General features: G+C 36.8%; 2 protein-coding genes across 2 annotated transcripts; both read left to right on the top strand.

Moving 5' to 3' along the window:
• Positions 1–5539: 5539 nt before the first annotated feature.
• On the top strand, positions 5540–11170 carry LOC121639380 (placenta-specific gene 8 protein-like). Its single transcript, XM_041984570.1, has 4 exons — positions 5540–5757; positions 6395–6510; positions 6596–6750; positions 10806–11170. The coding sequence occupies exons 2-4, from the start codon at positions 6411–6413 to the stop codon at positions 10983–10985; spliced, it is 435 nt and encodes a 144-aa protein (XP_041840504.1). The 5' UTR covers positions 5540–5757; positions 6395–6410; the 3' UTR covers positions 10986–11170.
• Positions 11171–13567: 2397 nt separating this feature from the next.
• Positions 13568–16488, top strand: LOC121639449 (cornifelin homolog B-like). The gene is made up of 4 exons (XM_041984674.1): positions 13568–13723; positions 14330–14446; positions 14674–14828; positions 15258–16488. Exons 2-4 carry the CDS (start codon positions 14341–14343, stop codon positions 15375–15377), a joined length of 381 nt encoding a protein of 126 aa, XP_041840608.1. The 5' UTR covers positions 13568–13723; positions 14330–14340; the 3' UTR covers positions 15378–16488.

Raw genomic sequence — 16488 nt, 5'->3', positions numbered from 1 at the left:
CTATTCATGCACAGGTATATGAAAAACAATCCTCCCCGCCTCCCACCTCTTATCTGGATGATTAAACTATGCAGAACCACGTGGATGTGGACTCTTGGCTGGTATAAAACTGTGTTTTCGTGCCCCCATGACCACTGCAACACTTTGAAGCAAACAGAAAAATCTGCCATGATGTCCAGGATGACAGCTGCAATTCTCCTGCTCCTCATTCTAGTGATCAGCACAACCAGTGCATCCAGTATGTATCAAAAGGATTTGTTTTTAACGTAACAGCTGCATATGCTGTTTTACTAACAAAAGAACTGCAGTACATAGCTGACTGTTATGACACATGCAGGTTCATGTCACTCAGATGTTGTTTTACAGAAAAGGCTTAATTGGTAATTAATAGTCAGTGTACAACTCTGTTCATAACTGTTTTATTAATTCTGTGCTCTTTGCTTTTTTTGGACGGTTATAAGCTTTAACCAATGAAAATCCTCGTCCCGAATTACTGGAATTTACTTCTGCTGGATTTACTTTGAAGGACATTCTCACATGCAGATGCAAGAGTAAGTCTGGTTCTTGTTGCTGCCTGTTTTTTAAGGTCTGGCTGTAAATTTTTAGAGCTGTTCTTGTCAATTCCATGTTATTAATAATTATTATTGTTAGGGAAAGCATACATACAGATGTTGAGATTATGACTTCAGTGCTCACCTTTTCTCTTATTGCAGCTACTATTAGTGCCAAATATATGTGTCCCCGCCCGCTCATACCCACAAATGAAAACGTGAAGGGAGATCTGAAAAAATGCCTCTGCCGGAAAATAACTGAGCACTGTGAGTAAAATGCTGTTGTACATAGGAGCAAATATCCATTTAGAATATTTAATGTTTTAATTTTTGTCTGCTTTTTACTTCATAGGTAATTCAAGGATTGAGAAGTTCTGCAAGGCTAAATGTAGTCGGCCACCACCTTCACCTTTATAAATGAGTTGAATCTAAGAGGAGAGAAGATCTTCTTTATGGCTTAAAATGCCTAACTGTGAAATTATGCTTTGTGTCACAATTTATTCACAAGTACTATTATGTACTAAGTTTTAAACACATAATTGTAAGTTTTCAAAAGTTAAACATCACTTTCTTTTGTTTAAAGTCACACTACTAAATATTGACTGATTTTTACACTTTGGTGCTAATTTAGCACCCGTCTTGCATCCTGTCTCTTTTCTGATTTCTCTCCAGCCAGCCAAAGTCAGTCAGATATTGATTCTTGTCTTATCTCTTCCCCTGTGATGCTCTTTTCCTTGTGCCTTCGATAATGTCCTCTTTGCTTTTCTTTGCCGTGCAAAATGGCCAACGTGTTGATATAAAGTCTCTGACATGTGACCCTGTGCCATAAAGCAAAACACAGTTGTAATGGGATGTCCCGGGCTGAAGGGAAAAACATGTTTCTCAGCCTAGGGATGCTGCAGGGCAATGACAGCTCCAGAAATGTGCATCATAAATATCAGTTTGACATGAAAATAGAGTTTTATGCCTGGAAACTTATGTAGCATTGCTTAAAGAAATTAATAAGATAGCAAGTTATAACTGCAACTTAATCTAGAAATACAAAAGCTCCTCTTTAACGTGTAAGTATCATTTTTAACAATTAATTATTTCTCATGTCACCTGATGATTCTTTTGTAATTGTCTTGCTGTGCAGTGCCAAACATTGTTAATATTGTAAATAAACATATTTTTGATGAGAGTTGTGTGACTGATTTAATGCTAGCTACTATGTGAATGTGAAAATGATATGAAAAGTTTTAATGGCATATTTTAAAATAGATCTATTTTGCATCACATTTGCATTTGCATTGATTTGTATCTTAATAAAACTAATAAAACAAAGCAAATATGGTCAATGATATCTTCCTTTTGTCCAAAATACATATTATACGCAGTCTATCCCCTTTTAGCCACTCTGCTATATCAAGAACACAGACAAAATTTTGCAGACCAACCCAGTCTTACCTGAGAACATGTAATTGGTATGTTTGTCCACATTTCCAAAACATAAGTGTCACCATCTATTTTTGTACATTGTAGAAGAAGTCATCCAATAAAAAACATATAGGTAACTTATTTTTGTAAACCCTTAAATACCACCCATAAAGGTATCCTCTTAAGCATCACCCCTACAAACATCAGGAGGGAGCTATGATTCATCTGAGTATTTTCAAATTGGAGTTAATGTAAAGTTTTTTAAGAAGCCCAAGAAACTTAGTTAATATTTTGACATTATAATGATTAAATGTTTATTATTGTGATTATTGTATACATAATAAATATTAATTAAATCAACCCAACTATTACCTTCATAGATGCCTCTTAAAATTCACAGATCGTTGCAAACTTAATCAGATACCTCTCTTGGTTAATTTATTACTTGAAGTCTCTTCATCTGTTTTCTTGGGGGGCTTTAAAGGCAGATTACTCCAGTATGTTTGCTGTGTGGCGACTTTATTATTACATCTCATTCCAGTGGAAGATAAAATATAATTCTTACAAATCTGATGAAATTTCACTCCACATTTTGTCATTTTTATCATTCATTCTTATGTGTGATTGAGTTTTATCACCATGGCAATCACATTTTCCAAATTAACCCATGCACAGCTCTTCATGCACAGGTATATGAAAAACAGTCCCCACCTCTTTCCTCAGACATGCTAAGACTTATCTGGATGATTAAACTATGCAGAACCACGTGGATGTGGACTCTTGGCTGGTATAAAACTGTGTTTTCGTGCCCCCATGACCACTGCAACACTTTGAAGCAAACAGAAAAATCTGCCATGATGTCCAGGATGACAGCTGCGACTCTCCTGCTCCTCATTCTAGTGATCAGCACAACCAGTGCATCCAGTATGTATCAAAAGGATTTGTTTTTACTTTAATAGCTGCATATGCTGTTTTACTAACAAAAGAACTGCAGTACATAGCTGACTGTTATGACACATGCAGGTTCATGTCACTCAGATGCTGTTTTACAGAAAAGGCTTAATTGGTAATTAATAGTCAGTGTACAACTCTGTTCATAACTGTTTCATTAATTCTGTGCTCTTTGTTTTTTCAGGACGGTTTAAAGCTTTAATTAATAAAAATCATCGTTCAGAATTTGCTTCTGCTGGATTTACTTTGAAGGACATTTGCCTATGCATATGCAAGCGTAAGTCTGGTTCTTTTTGCTGCCTGTTTTTCTTTTTTCTTTTTCTTTTTTTTTTTTTTTTTAAGGCCTGCCTGTAAATTTTCAGAGCTGTTCTTGTCAATTCCATGTTATTATTAATTATTATTTTTAGGGAAAACATACATACAGATGTTGAGATTATGACTTCAGTGCTCACCTTTTCTCTTATTGCAGCTACTTTCTTTGACAACAATGCGTGTCCCCACCCGCTCATACCCACAAGTAGTAGGGCGAAGAGGGAGATGAAAAAATGCCACTGCGAGCAACTACATAAGCACTGTGAGTAAAATGCTGTTGTACATAGGAGCAAATATCCACTTAGAATATTTAATGTTTTAATTTTTGTCTGCTTTTTACTTCATAGATCATCCAAGGATTGAGAAGTTCTGCAAGGCTAAATGTAGTCGGCCACCACCTTTACCTTTATAAATGAGTTGAATCTAAGAGTAGAGAAGATCTTCTTTATGGCTTAAAATGCCTAACTGTGAAATTATGCTTTGTGTCACATTTCTTTTTGTATCATATACACAAGTACTATTATGTACTAAGCTTTAAACACAAAATTGTAAGTTTTCAAAAGTTAAACATCACTTTCTTTTGTTTAAAGTCACACTACTAAATATTGACTGATTTTTACACTTTGGTGGCCCCTAAAAATTTAGCACCCGTCTTGCATCCTGTCTCTTTTCTGAGTTCTCTCCAGCCAGCAAAAGTCAGTCAAATATTGACTCTTGTCTTATCTCTTCCCCTGTGATGCTCTTTTCCTTGTGCCTTCGATAATGTCCTCTTTGCTTTTCTTTGCTGTGCAAAACGGCTAACGTGTTGATATAAAGTCTCTGACATGTGACACTGTACCATAAAGCAAAACACAGTTGTAATGGGATGTCCCAGGCTGAAGGGAAAAACATGTTTCTCAGCCTAGGGATGCTGCAGGGCAATAACAGCTCCAGAAATGTGCATCATAAATATCAGTTTGACATGAAAATAGAGTTTTATGCCTGGAAACTTATGTAGCATTGCTTTAAGAAATTAATAAGATAGTAAGTTAAAACTGCAACTTAATCTAGAAATACAAAAGCTCCTCTTTAACGTGTAAGTATCATTTTTAACAATTAATTATTTCTCATGTCACCTGATGATTCTTTTGTAATTGTATTGCTGTGCAGTGCCAAACATTGTTATTATTGTAAATAAACATATTTTTGATGAGAGTTGTGTGACTGATTTAATGCTAGCTACTATGTGAATGTGAAAACGATATGAAAAGTTTTAATGGCATATTTTAAAATAGATCTATTTTGCTTCACATTTGCATTTGCATTGATTTGTATCTTTATAAAACAAAGCAAATATGGTCAATGACATCTTCCTTTTGTTCAAAATACATACTATACACAGTCTATCCCCTTTTACCCACTCTGTTAAATCAAGAACACAGACAAAATTGTTATGTTTGTCCACATTTTCAAAACATAAGTCCCATGGGGTTGTTTTGGCTAGGGGAAAGTCTCGGGTTGTAAGACAAATGTACATGCTGCTTTCTTTAGGGAAATTTCCAAATTACATGATAAGAAATGGAACCAATAAACAGAGGACTATTCATTTTGTGACGTCCCAACTTAACAGTGTTTTATAAATCTAAACCTAACTACGTCAGTGAGAGGGAAGTGAATAAGTTAAACTGATGTATAAAACATTGTGCTGAGGAAAGTGTATTATATTATATAAATATTGAAATAGCCTTTTGTCATAGGATTATTTAGTTAACTTTCAGTTTCTATTCAATCTTAACAGCTAATGAAGCTAACAGGATGTACTAGCTAACTATTTATGACAAAAACGCAACTGATTATAAAGTAAGTATTTCCCAAAATGTAATTTCTTTAAATCCTGTCACAGTTGTAAAACAGATACTAACTATACACTGATAGTATTTAACAAGACACTTGTTAAATTACATTAATCCCTTATCTTCACCCCCCACACCCCCCACCCCCCTCCACATTTTTTTTTTTTTTTTTTTTTTTTGTTATCCTACCATCTTGGCTACCTGTGAGGACCAGCATTTGAGGGTAGATGTAAACTCTGTCTAGCTTGTGTTTACTATCAATTCCCCCTCTACTTATCTCCTTTAAGATCCTATGTTTCAGCTTTAGCCCTTATGTTTTGGATCTAGTTAGATGGGGGGTGGATTCTTAGTTTTTTTTTTTTGTTTTGTTTTTTCTGGTAGCTGTTTCACTTTGTTGAAATGGGAGGGGGTACAGACTGATTAGTACTGATGTTACCATGGCAGTGCTTGCAGCTGCATATTAAACTTTGTATAAAAAGTCCCTCAGGATTTGAAATACTTAAGGTCAGCAAAGTTAACTGTGATGGGAACAGAGTGCCTTGTTTACCCATCTTGGATGGTAGTTTCATATTTACAGTAAAACACTGCAGTCAGGTAAAGACGTAGAAGTAGGAAAAGAGAGAGTAAGTAAAAGTCAGCGTCCATAACACAGCTCCCAGGGCTTTGGTTTTCTGCATAGCTGAGCTTTTTAGCAGGTAGGTAATTTATTTTGTCAAGACCGGTTACTTATTTTCAGTTACCCTTCCTTCTACCTAGAACTGTCATGTAAATCATTCTTCAGGGTACACGAAGTCTGCTCTAAGCCATACCACAGTAAAATCTTTCTCTGCTCAATAGGCATTTTACTAAACAGAAAAGCTGAAGAATAGCTTTTCTGTTTAGCAAGGCGCTAAACAGAAATTTTTTGTAAGAGAATAAACTGTGCTAAACTTAATGGACAATTTCTATTTCAACTGGTTTTAATGAAACATCACACCAAATATTAACAATATCAGTTTTTTTTTTAACTTTTCATAAGCTACTTAGCTTCATGTAGTTTCAAACAGGAAAGCCCTGTCCCTGAACAAGAAGATAGAGCAGCTGTCTAATCCCACTAAGTTGACGTAAGACAGATGAGATGTTTTCTTTAAGTTGATTTTCTAACATCTCTGCATGTATGCTTAGAGCTGCTCATGTAAAGTAGGTGAGTCTTTAGTCTTCAGTGGAGTTTTAAACATATTAAGCACATCACTTCAGGTTAAAGAATTTACTTTGAGTTATAACAGCAATGTTTACCAACTGTCTACATTTAATTTGATGATTTTTTTTTTTTTTAACTCTTTTCCGGTCAAGGATGGACAGCTGAGCCATGTTCCAACAGGTGGTCCAGGTTCAGCCGCATAGCAGTTTCAAGGAGTCAGGACAATGGAGCACTGGTCTATGTGAGTGCTACAAAGACATGGGAGACTGTAAGTATACAATATGAGAGTAAATTTTATGAGATAGTTTGATTTCTATTGGGTGTCATGTATTTTTGTCTGTATATGTGTGCAGGCTGTTTTGCTTTATGCTGCCTCCCAGTGTTTGCCTGTAAGGTGACCAGAGCAGCAGGTGCATGTCCCTGCCTGGCTCTGCTGGATTGTATCAGTTGTGTGCCTCCAGCCTCTATGGCCATGAGGGCATCGGTCAGGGAGCGGTACGGCATACAGGTAATGTGACACACTTACTGATTTGCCTTGTACAGATGGATGACAGGGAAAAAAATCATGAGCATTTAAATATACAGACATCAACAAGGATGTTAGAGAAACAATTTCTTGCTGCCTTATATCATTTCTAAGATTATTGACAAGTTTAAAACATTCAGGACAATTTCCAATTTTCCTAAGAGAGGACTCAAGGAAGTGAACAAGAAAATAGAATAAAAAGAAAAGAGCCAAAGCATTGCAATGGTCCAGTCAAAGTCCATCCATCCATTCCTAATCCAATTCAGGGTCACTGGGAAGCTGGAGCCTTTCCCAGCTGCCATCAGGTGAGAGACAGGTTACACGGTGGATAGGTCACCAGTGTCAGTAGAACTCCAGACCTCAAAGCTAACAGTTAGCGGTGCAAAAACGAACAAAAAAAAAAAAAACTTGTAAACCTCAATGTACTCAATCAATGTAAAAAATGTTGAAGAAAATCTGCCAAAAATTCCCCCACAATGATGTGGGAGACGATGACGTCATACAGAAAAGGATGACTTGGTTTACCAAACAACTGAATCATGATGTGCTCTTTGTTTTTCACGTTATACTTCTGCATTTGAGCTTAGTTTCTTTAAATAAATAATGACACTGTGTAATGTGTCAGGTGCTCTTGTTCATTAAAAGTTGTATTCCTCATTTTGAGACCTGGTAGCGTCTAGATATCTTTTGATTGCATCCTTATATGTAAAATTATTAAAGAAGTTTTTATCTTTTCTTAAAGGCTTAAAGGCTGATTTTGAACAATGAATGGTTGAAAAAAATTACTTTTTACCTCTAATTTTTCAAGCTGCTGGCAGATGTTAGAGGCAGATGTTTTAAACTTCTGTAAAGGATTACTTTATGCCTCCAAGGGTGAATGAAAAAAATTGCATTATTTAAGTTTGTTAAGCACTTTGGATTAATTTATAGCTAAACTGTCACAGCTTGGTCAAGTAGGGTTGTACAACACGTGTTGTAACTACCAATAAATTGTTTTCTGTAAAGTTTTGTTTGAACTCAATTGAATTCTTCCAGAGAAGTTGAGCAGCATTTTCAGTTCTAATGTAATGAACACCAACTCAAACAGATGGAACTGATTGCTTTCTAACAAACCAGACTGTGTCCCCAGCTCAATTACACAGATCTCCTGGAGATTTGAATAATTCTTATTATTGCTGAAGGGATGAAGACATTTCAATGAGGAAATTAAATAATAGCGCACAGAGGAAACAGCAGCAACTTCAGTGTCGGTGCTTGTTGGCATCGGTTATTACTTTACCAGCATAATGTTTTGAGTCTCCGGGGGGGCATCAGATAAACACTGAGGATGAAGTGAAATCAGGATGCATTTGTAATGATAAAAACCGGCTCTTAGAGCTCTGGATGTCATGAAAAATTAAATAACTAACTGCCAAACTACTCAGATGCCACTTACTGTTTCACTGCTATGCTATTTGTCTGTAGTGAACACAAATCTAACTGAATGCGTGACCAGATATCCTGATAGACATCAGGTCTCAGTCACTGATCAGTGCTCTGCAAACACAAAACAGATAAATGACACGTAAAGAGCGCATACCGGGGATCACAGCGTGAGTTTAATGTTGGAAGAGCTTAGCCAGTCGTTTCTGGGACAGTGAAGGGAAGGAGAGATAAGGCAGGATGTGGGAGTGGCTGGATTCCTGCCACTGATCAGAAGAAGGTGGTGGATAATGTTGGCTTTTCTGGAGGTGGAGTGGGCCGTGGATCGTTGTCAGTACAGCAGAGCACACAGGGATGCCAGGAGTTTTTATAAAAACAAGTCCAAGCATGTAGGCTTTTTGTAAAACAAGACAACTCTCCCAAGCAGAGAGAGATGAACCACGACGGTCAGCTCATGAGAACTGAGATGTAGACTTAGACATAAGAGATTCATATCATCTTTATATCATGTCTGCTTGCTCTGCTGCAGTTTCATGAGATTGTTTTCTAAAACTTCACACGCTATTTAAATATCAGCAATGGAATTGGGTACATACGGATGTCAGTATTTCTAGCTCGTAGTTTATTTGGATTTTTCCATCATCCTTGATGCAGTTCCTCACAAGTATCATGAAATCTGAAAATGATGTTTTAGTGTGATTTTGCTACTAAACAGAGCACCAAATGTAATCAAATACTTAGTTCTCACCTTGGTGGAGGAATTACCGCTAGCTAGATCATCATAAAATCGGGCCATGAAAAAAAAACCCACCCTGTGAATGCATCTGACCTCTTTCTTAGACCATCATGAGAATAACATATTAGTTTGCCCTGTGGTTGATGGGTAGCTAATCTAGAGCCACATTAGCAAAACAAAAACAAAAGAGGAGTGACTTCTACCACAAAACACAAAAGGCCAAACAAAACAAAACATTAATTGTATAATGGATCTATTTCTGTTGAAACTGTCTGTGCACATCTTGCATAGGTCATGCATTTATTTCCTTGCAACACTCATTGTTTGCCAGTTAGCTCCCATCTCCAGCATATCCACATCTGTTTTCTGTTGCTGCAGGTTCAGTCATCATTTTCCCCAATTGTTGCAGCACTTAATTTTTCTTCATCTAATTTTCCTCTTTTAGTCAGAAATGAATCAGTTTTTGGATCATATAAGTAGCCAACGTTGCCAATATGGTGAGAATCTGGACACTTTGGCAATTAAAACACCACTGAAGGGTGGAATGTTTGGATATTTGGGCTTTATGTACATGTATGGATATTATTTCATCTTATTTTACCTTATTAGCTGACAGTTTATTTACTTTTCAATTACAATTGTTTCAGTGTTTCTAAACTCTGCCAACTCACATTTAGATAATTTTGTTGTTTGAAATAAAAGCATCACTACTGAACCTTGGTAGAGTTTTATACTTGTGAAGGCTAATTCAGCATCCGTCTGGCATCCTGTCTCTTCTCTGAGCTCTTTCCAACACAAGTAGGTTGATGTTGACTCTTGTCTTATCTCTTGCTCTGTCACTTGCTCTCCTACTTCTCTGTGCTTCCCCTGATAATGTCCTATTTGCATTTCTTTGTTAAATCAGCCATCATGGTATCTAGCCGGTTGGCATGTGGTGTGGTGTTATAAAGCAAAACACAACTGTCACGATGATGCCTGAGCTGGAAAAAATATGTTGTTTCTCAGCCATGAGACACTGCAGGGCAACGGCGGCTGTAATGTACATAATAAATATCATTGTGGCATCAAAATGAATCAGAAGCACTAACTGGAAAGTTATGTAGTACTGCTTAAAACTCGGTGAGTAGTATGAGACTTTTGAGCCATGTAATGAGCATGACTGATCTTAAGGGTTCTTTGTTTTGTCATTCTTGAGCAACTTGCTTGGGAAAAAAACAGTTGTCCTCATTTAAAGTGACGGCATTGCAGGAGAAAGAGTTGCTATAAGTCAGTCATATATGACAGGCAAGTGTTCAAAACCCACATTTTTTTTTACATTCTAATCAAATGGCTGTTGAAATCTTGTTTGTGGGTGGAGAAATTATTCTAGTAGTTTATGTCACCTCCCACACTAAATTCACAGTGTGATTCTATGGTTTTACATTTACTCAGTGTATTTCTCATATTCTTTAATCACTGTGTTAGTCAAGTTCACAAATGCCGTGTGAAAGAGTTCGAAAAGAAGTTTGTTTCATGTAGGTTGAATTTTTCAGTAAAACAATAATAGTAGCAGTAAGAAATGAAAAGCCAGGGTTCAAGTTGGCTCAGTATCAGCTGGAGATCACATGCTGAAGCCACATGGAACAGCCTGCATTAGTTTTTTTAGTTTTTTTTTTTTGTTTCTGGCTTTGATAAAAAATCACCCAGCTAAATGTTTGTTTGGACATGGCCAATTATCCATTTTCTGTTGCAATAAGCAAATATGTGGCAGTGGTAGCAAAGGCAAAATAAACTCAAATGTGCTGCGTTATAAAATAAAATGTCTTTTTCACCTAAATGCAAATGTTCACCTTCTACATGAGCCTCCCACCTGATTTCAGCCTCTCTGTGTGTGTCACAGGGCAGCGCGTGGAGCGACTGCCTGTACGGATGCTGCTGCTATCCTCTTTCTTGGCTCCAGATTTCCAGAGAACTGAAGAGAAGAGCAGCATCCCACGCCTCCTCCTCACCGTCTTCATCCTCGTCCTCGTCAGTCAGATACACTGCTCTTGCTTCCCTGCAGGGGGCGCACTTGGTTTAGACAAGTCTCTTCTCTACCAGGAGTCCATCTGTCAGAGTACAGGAGTTGATTTAATCACATTTCCTCTGGTCTGCAGCCGCTCCCTGTTACCTCAGATAATTCATCTGGGAAACAATGAGTCCCACAGAGAGGAAAGCACTCTTTTTTGATGAAGATAAAGTAAAAAAAAAAAAAAAAAAAAAAAACAGTAAAAAGAGCTACTTCTTATAAGCATCTAAGTTTCTATTTTTTTATGTAAGCATCTAAAAAACATGACATACATATTCATACGATGTATAGTAGCCTGGAAAATGAGGACAGATTTATTTTAAATAAGCTTTGGTTTCTTTTCAACCAGTTTTTGGTCTGTAAAATATGTGCTTTGGATCATTGTTCCACTTAAAGGCCTCAGACCTTTGCTTTAACATCCAGTTTTCTAAAGCTGGACTGGACCTTCCTTGCATTTGCAGCCCTACATGGGTTGTTTATTTTAGTCTATAGAGTGATGTTTTTTTTTATAATCTGAACTAACCTTCAGACTTTTCTCATAAGTTGGAAGTGTCACATGACTTTTTGATACCATCAAAACTGAAACAAGAGCTTTGGTGTTTAGTACCCACTACAACTGTTCTGTTTTACGTTTCACTTTTTTCAGTTATACAGTCCTTATCATGAGGAAAAACTATCTTTAATTAGCTCACTTTCATTTGGGTCACGTGATTATTGAAAAACAAGCATTAGTTGTCATGTGCAGAACAGATGCTTTATAAAAAAGTTCAATACCTGTCTCTGCAAAGCCTTTGTCCCTATTAATCAAGGCAAACAGTTTGCAAAATTAAAACTACGAGGGGCTCTTCATTTTGGTACACACATCAAATAATGCAACCTAGATGGGGAAATATCCCTTCTGAACCCTTCTTTGTAACTGATGGGGCAAGACAAGGTGTCATTCACCTGTGCTCTTTGTACATGGACGCTCTTTAGCTTTAGCTAAAACTTGGAAACTGTAAAACTGGCTGTGTAGGAGAGAGGCTTCTTTTGCATGCTGATGACTTAGTTGCCTTATTCTGCCAGCTTACAGCAACTCCTCAGAGGTTGTTCAGATTAAAGTCAGGAATTTGAAATAAGGTTTAACACAAAGTGTGTTGTTATGTTTGCAAGGACAAAGGATAATGTCAACATTGCTTTGTTTATAGCTTACTGCACACCTCTGTACACTGCCCACTTGAGGTGTAGTTACAGTAAAGCTAAATTTAATAAGCTGCAAGTTGTATTTAATGATGCACTTCCAATCCTACTGAAAGACCCCCGATGGGGGGCTGCCAGTCAGCTGTTAGTGAAGAATGCTGTGCCCAAAATTTGTTCCTCTAAAGACCCGGAGGAACACCGACAGTAGATAAAAGCAAGATAAAGATGTGACATAAGATGCGTGTGTATGTTTTTATCTTTTACCTTTACTCCTTAAATGGACCAAATTGTGAGCCTGAAATAAAGATTGAACTGAATTGAATTGAATTGAATTGAATTGAATTGAATTGAATTGAATTGAATTGAATTGAATTGAATTGAACTGAATTGAATTGAATTGGTTAGTGTTAATTTTCTTGGAAACCGCATGAATAAGCTTTGAGACACTTATCTCTGCATCTGTTATTATTTTTAACATTCAGAGATGCTACATTAAACTGTTAATTAAATAAACCTGAATGTTTATATATCACATTTGTCATTCCTCATTTAATAGATAGATCAGTCCGATCTTACTCAAATATGCGAAATAAGAACAAATGCTTTGTCAAGAAGTTATGCTCATTTCATATTTTCTTGTAAAGTTTATATAAAATAAGTCATGTACAAACATTTGACTACAGATATATATAAATATATATATATATATATATATATATGTGTGTGTGTGTGTGTGTGTGTGTTAAATTAAGGGCTGCACGGTGGTGTGGTGGTTAGCTCCGTGGTTGCTGGTTTGAGACTCGGCTGGGAGGAGGTTTGAACAGAAGCCTACTCCGGGTACTCCAACTTCCTCCCACTATCCAAAGACATGCAAGTTAGGTTAACTGGTCACTCTAAATTCTCCCTAGGAGTGAGTGTGGAAGGTTGTTTGTCTTTCTGCATTGGCCCTGCGATGGACTGGGGACCTGTCCATGGTGTACCCTGCCTTTCACCTGGTAAATGCTGGATTAGGCTCCGGCTTCCCCATGACCCTTAACGGACGAAGCAATGTAGACAATGAATGTTAAATTATTTTATTTATTATTTTGTGTTAAGTTATTTATATGTATAATATTTTAAAAATCCCTATAACCCTGAATTAGAATAAGCATTATAGAAAATGTATAAATGAACGAATTTTAAAAAGCTCAGTGCTAATTTAAAACCACTGTACCGATGCGTATCAACAACTTTACAGTAAGTGTGCTGATGACATAAGAAGTTCGTGTCAGTGTCGTGCAGGACATTCTGTTCTGAACTTATCACACATTTCTGTCTAAGAAATGAGCAATTAGGTCATTCTGAGAAATAAAGTTGGAGACTTTAAAGGAGATTCGACAGTCTGATAGGTTGATGTCTGGCTGTTAAAGGTGTTGGCACCTGTACAACAAGACAGACCAGTCAGTGACATATTTTATCCATTGTCACGTTTTCCCAGGCCTATAAGATGCCTCTATGTCCTGAAAACCCATCAGTCATTTACACCTCATACTTGACAGAACTCTGCTCCCTCACCGCTGATCTACAGTGAGGTAAGACAGTCCGCTCAGAGAGACACTTTCAGCTGTAGCGAGATGCTTGTATTAGCTGTAAGACAGGTTGAGAAAATTATTTATTTTCATATATACATATAAATTGTCTGAGCATGGGCTTTGGATGATGCTAAAGATTTATGGGGAAATGTTCAGGAAATTCTACAACTTGAAGGGTTATACATTTCCACACGCCATCAAGTATTTCTTGGCGTTTATGACAAAAATACAAAAGTAATTTGGTTAAAGTGACCGTTTATGGTGTATTGAATGCATCTAATTATTCTTTTAGCTAGAACAGAAAACAGGACATGAAATTTATGACATCAACACAATTTAAAATTCAGACTATTCAGCTACATCCTGGCTTTTTCAGTTTAGTTCAGTGCAAAAGTACAAACAGAATCCCTGCATGTCGTCACACTTAGCCATGTAAAAATATTAATGCCATCAGCAAATGTGATTGCATGATTTTCTTTCTTTCTTTTTTTTTTTTTTTTTTTAATAGTAGTCTCAAGCTTCTCTGTAAATTATTGCTGTCAATGTTTTCAGCAGCCATGGAATTAATGTTACTATTATTTCATTTATTTATTTGGCTTTTATTAGAAGCTGAAATCATGTCTCAAAAGATTGCCATGACTCAACCCCGGCCTATTGTCACTGCCACCATCTCCAACCAATGGACCTCTGGCATCTGTGATTGTTGTGAGGATGTTCGTAAGTGTAAGTTTCCCACAGTCACTTTTTAAATAATGTATTTGGTTGCACTCATTACTCAGTCAGATTGATCTGGGTTTAAGAACAGTAGTGTATCTCAAACTGAAGACATTCTCAGATGATGTCAGATGTTTGAGTTTAAACTGAAGTCAGAAAGCAACCTGACTTGTTTACAGACTGTTATAAAATTTGAACTTGATCTCATGACTTTTCATACATTTTTAACCCCTTAGGTTGCTTCGCTTTTTGGTGCTTTCCTTGCTTTGCCTGTATAACTGCTCGTGAGGCCGGAGAGTGTTTGTGTTTACCTCTGCTGGACACTTTTGGCTGCATCCCTCCCATAACAACAGCCCTCCGGGTGTCTATTCGCCAGCGATACGGCATCGAGGTACAGACACCAGGCTTAATGCCATTAATGTCTGTTTATGTAAATGCACTGACGCATCACTACTGCGTCAGTGCTTAGTAGACCTGCATAAAAGTCACTGTTGCCTTCACTGTTTATCTGATCTCTGATCAGTCTGGAACCTGTTTAGCCATTCAGCATACTTACTGTTGACTTTCCCAGACAACATCCAGCAATTCATGTAGTATGGTCATTAGGTAGGTTTACACTTTGCTGCATTCTTTTGTTAAGGCTGATATGTTCTGGTGGACTTTGACTATTAGTGGCAGGAGTCAAACAATCAGCTGTGTAATGGGACTTGAAGCTGTATGTTAATGCATAACTATAGCAAACATGCTTATGGCCATGTACCATCACACTTGTTTTCCATTTATGTTGTATGTATTAAGCCCTGTTATGTCCTTATCACAGGGAACGATCTGCAATGACTGTGTGTACTCCTTCTTCTGCGGGCCCTGCACGTGGTGTCAGATATCGAGAGAGATCAAAACGAGGAAGAATCCACTCATCTTCACCAACCAGACAGTCTGATCAAAACAAGAACACAAAGCTCACTCCCTCATCGTTGCTGTTAGAAAAGACATCAACACCATCATCAGAGCTTTGCGTTCATCTTCACTGCTGTCATGCTTTACTGAAAAAAACAAAGAGCTTTTAGGACTAATTTTTGAACTGTTTCAAGCACATCTGTCATTGAGGAATGTCACTGCCTGCTGATTACATGGGGTGAAACGTCAATCTTTCAGCACTTACTGTAATGATGGAACTTTAGGATAAGATGTTAAAAAATGGAGATCAGATGTATGGGAAAACTAGCTAGTGAGGCATCCAAGTCTACATATGATTATGTGATAATATGATGTGATGATCAATATACACATATACTGATATTTATAAATCTTGGCAAATCTCACAAGTGGTTGCAGAAATATATTTATTTAATTATGGAGATGTCATTTTGAGTGGAGTACTAAACAATAGGGACAAGACTGAATTGTCTGTTACGTGTAAACAGGTTGGATAAGTATTGCTCAAGATAGCTTTTAAAAGTTTAGAAGAAAGTCTGATTGCTTGTGATTTTGCAGTACTAAGCCTTAACCATTTATGGATTTTTGAGTGTTCATGTTGAGCAAAAACCTCTTTGATTACTTGTGATACGATGTTACAATTAGTATATAATGTAAATAACACTGGCTAGTTTTTAATTACGTGCTTATCTCACATGCCTGTTTTTTACTTTGTACAAAAAAAAAACAAAAAAAAACAGAAAAAGAGTTCAAAACGTGAAAAGTGAAAAAAAAAACTTAAAGTTGCTCTTTGGTGCAGTGGTAAGGATGTGACAACAAAAGAAAAACTTGACCGAGCTCTAAAATTTAAAAAAAGCCTTTATTAAAAGTGTTTATTGCATAGAAAAAGTTAAAATACATCTACATGTTGTAGCACACTGCCTTCTTCAGGGTGACTTATTAAGATCATTTTGACCTTTTCTATGTTTTAGCCACTTTTAGTAAAGGTTTTCAAAATTTTGGACCTCAAGAGTGACTGCTTTTTACTTGATTGTCAGAGTTTTAAATAATCCAGTGTTTTGTATTCAAAGATCTTTTTCAAAACTCAGAAGTGCAATAAAATCCATAAGATTCAA

Source organism: Melanotaenia boesemani, chromosome 5 (genome assembly GCF_017639745.1).
Source record: "Melanotaenia boesemani isolate fMelBoe1 chromosome 5, fMelBoe1.pri, whole genome shotgun sequence".
Taxonomy (NCBI): domain Eukaryota; kingdom Metazoa; phylum Chordata; class Actinopteri; order Atheriniformes; family Melanotaeniidae; genus Melanotaenia; species Melanotaenia boesemani.
The sequence above is the reverse complement of the archived record's forward strand: the minus strand, read 5'-3'. Positions and strand labels throughout refer to the sequence as shown.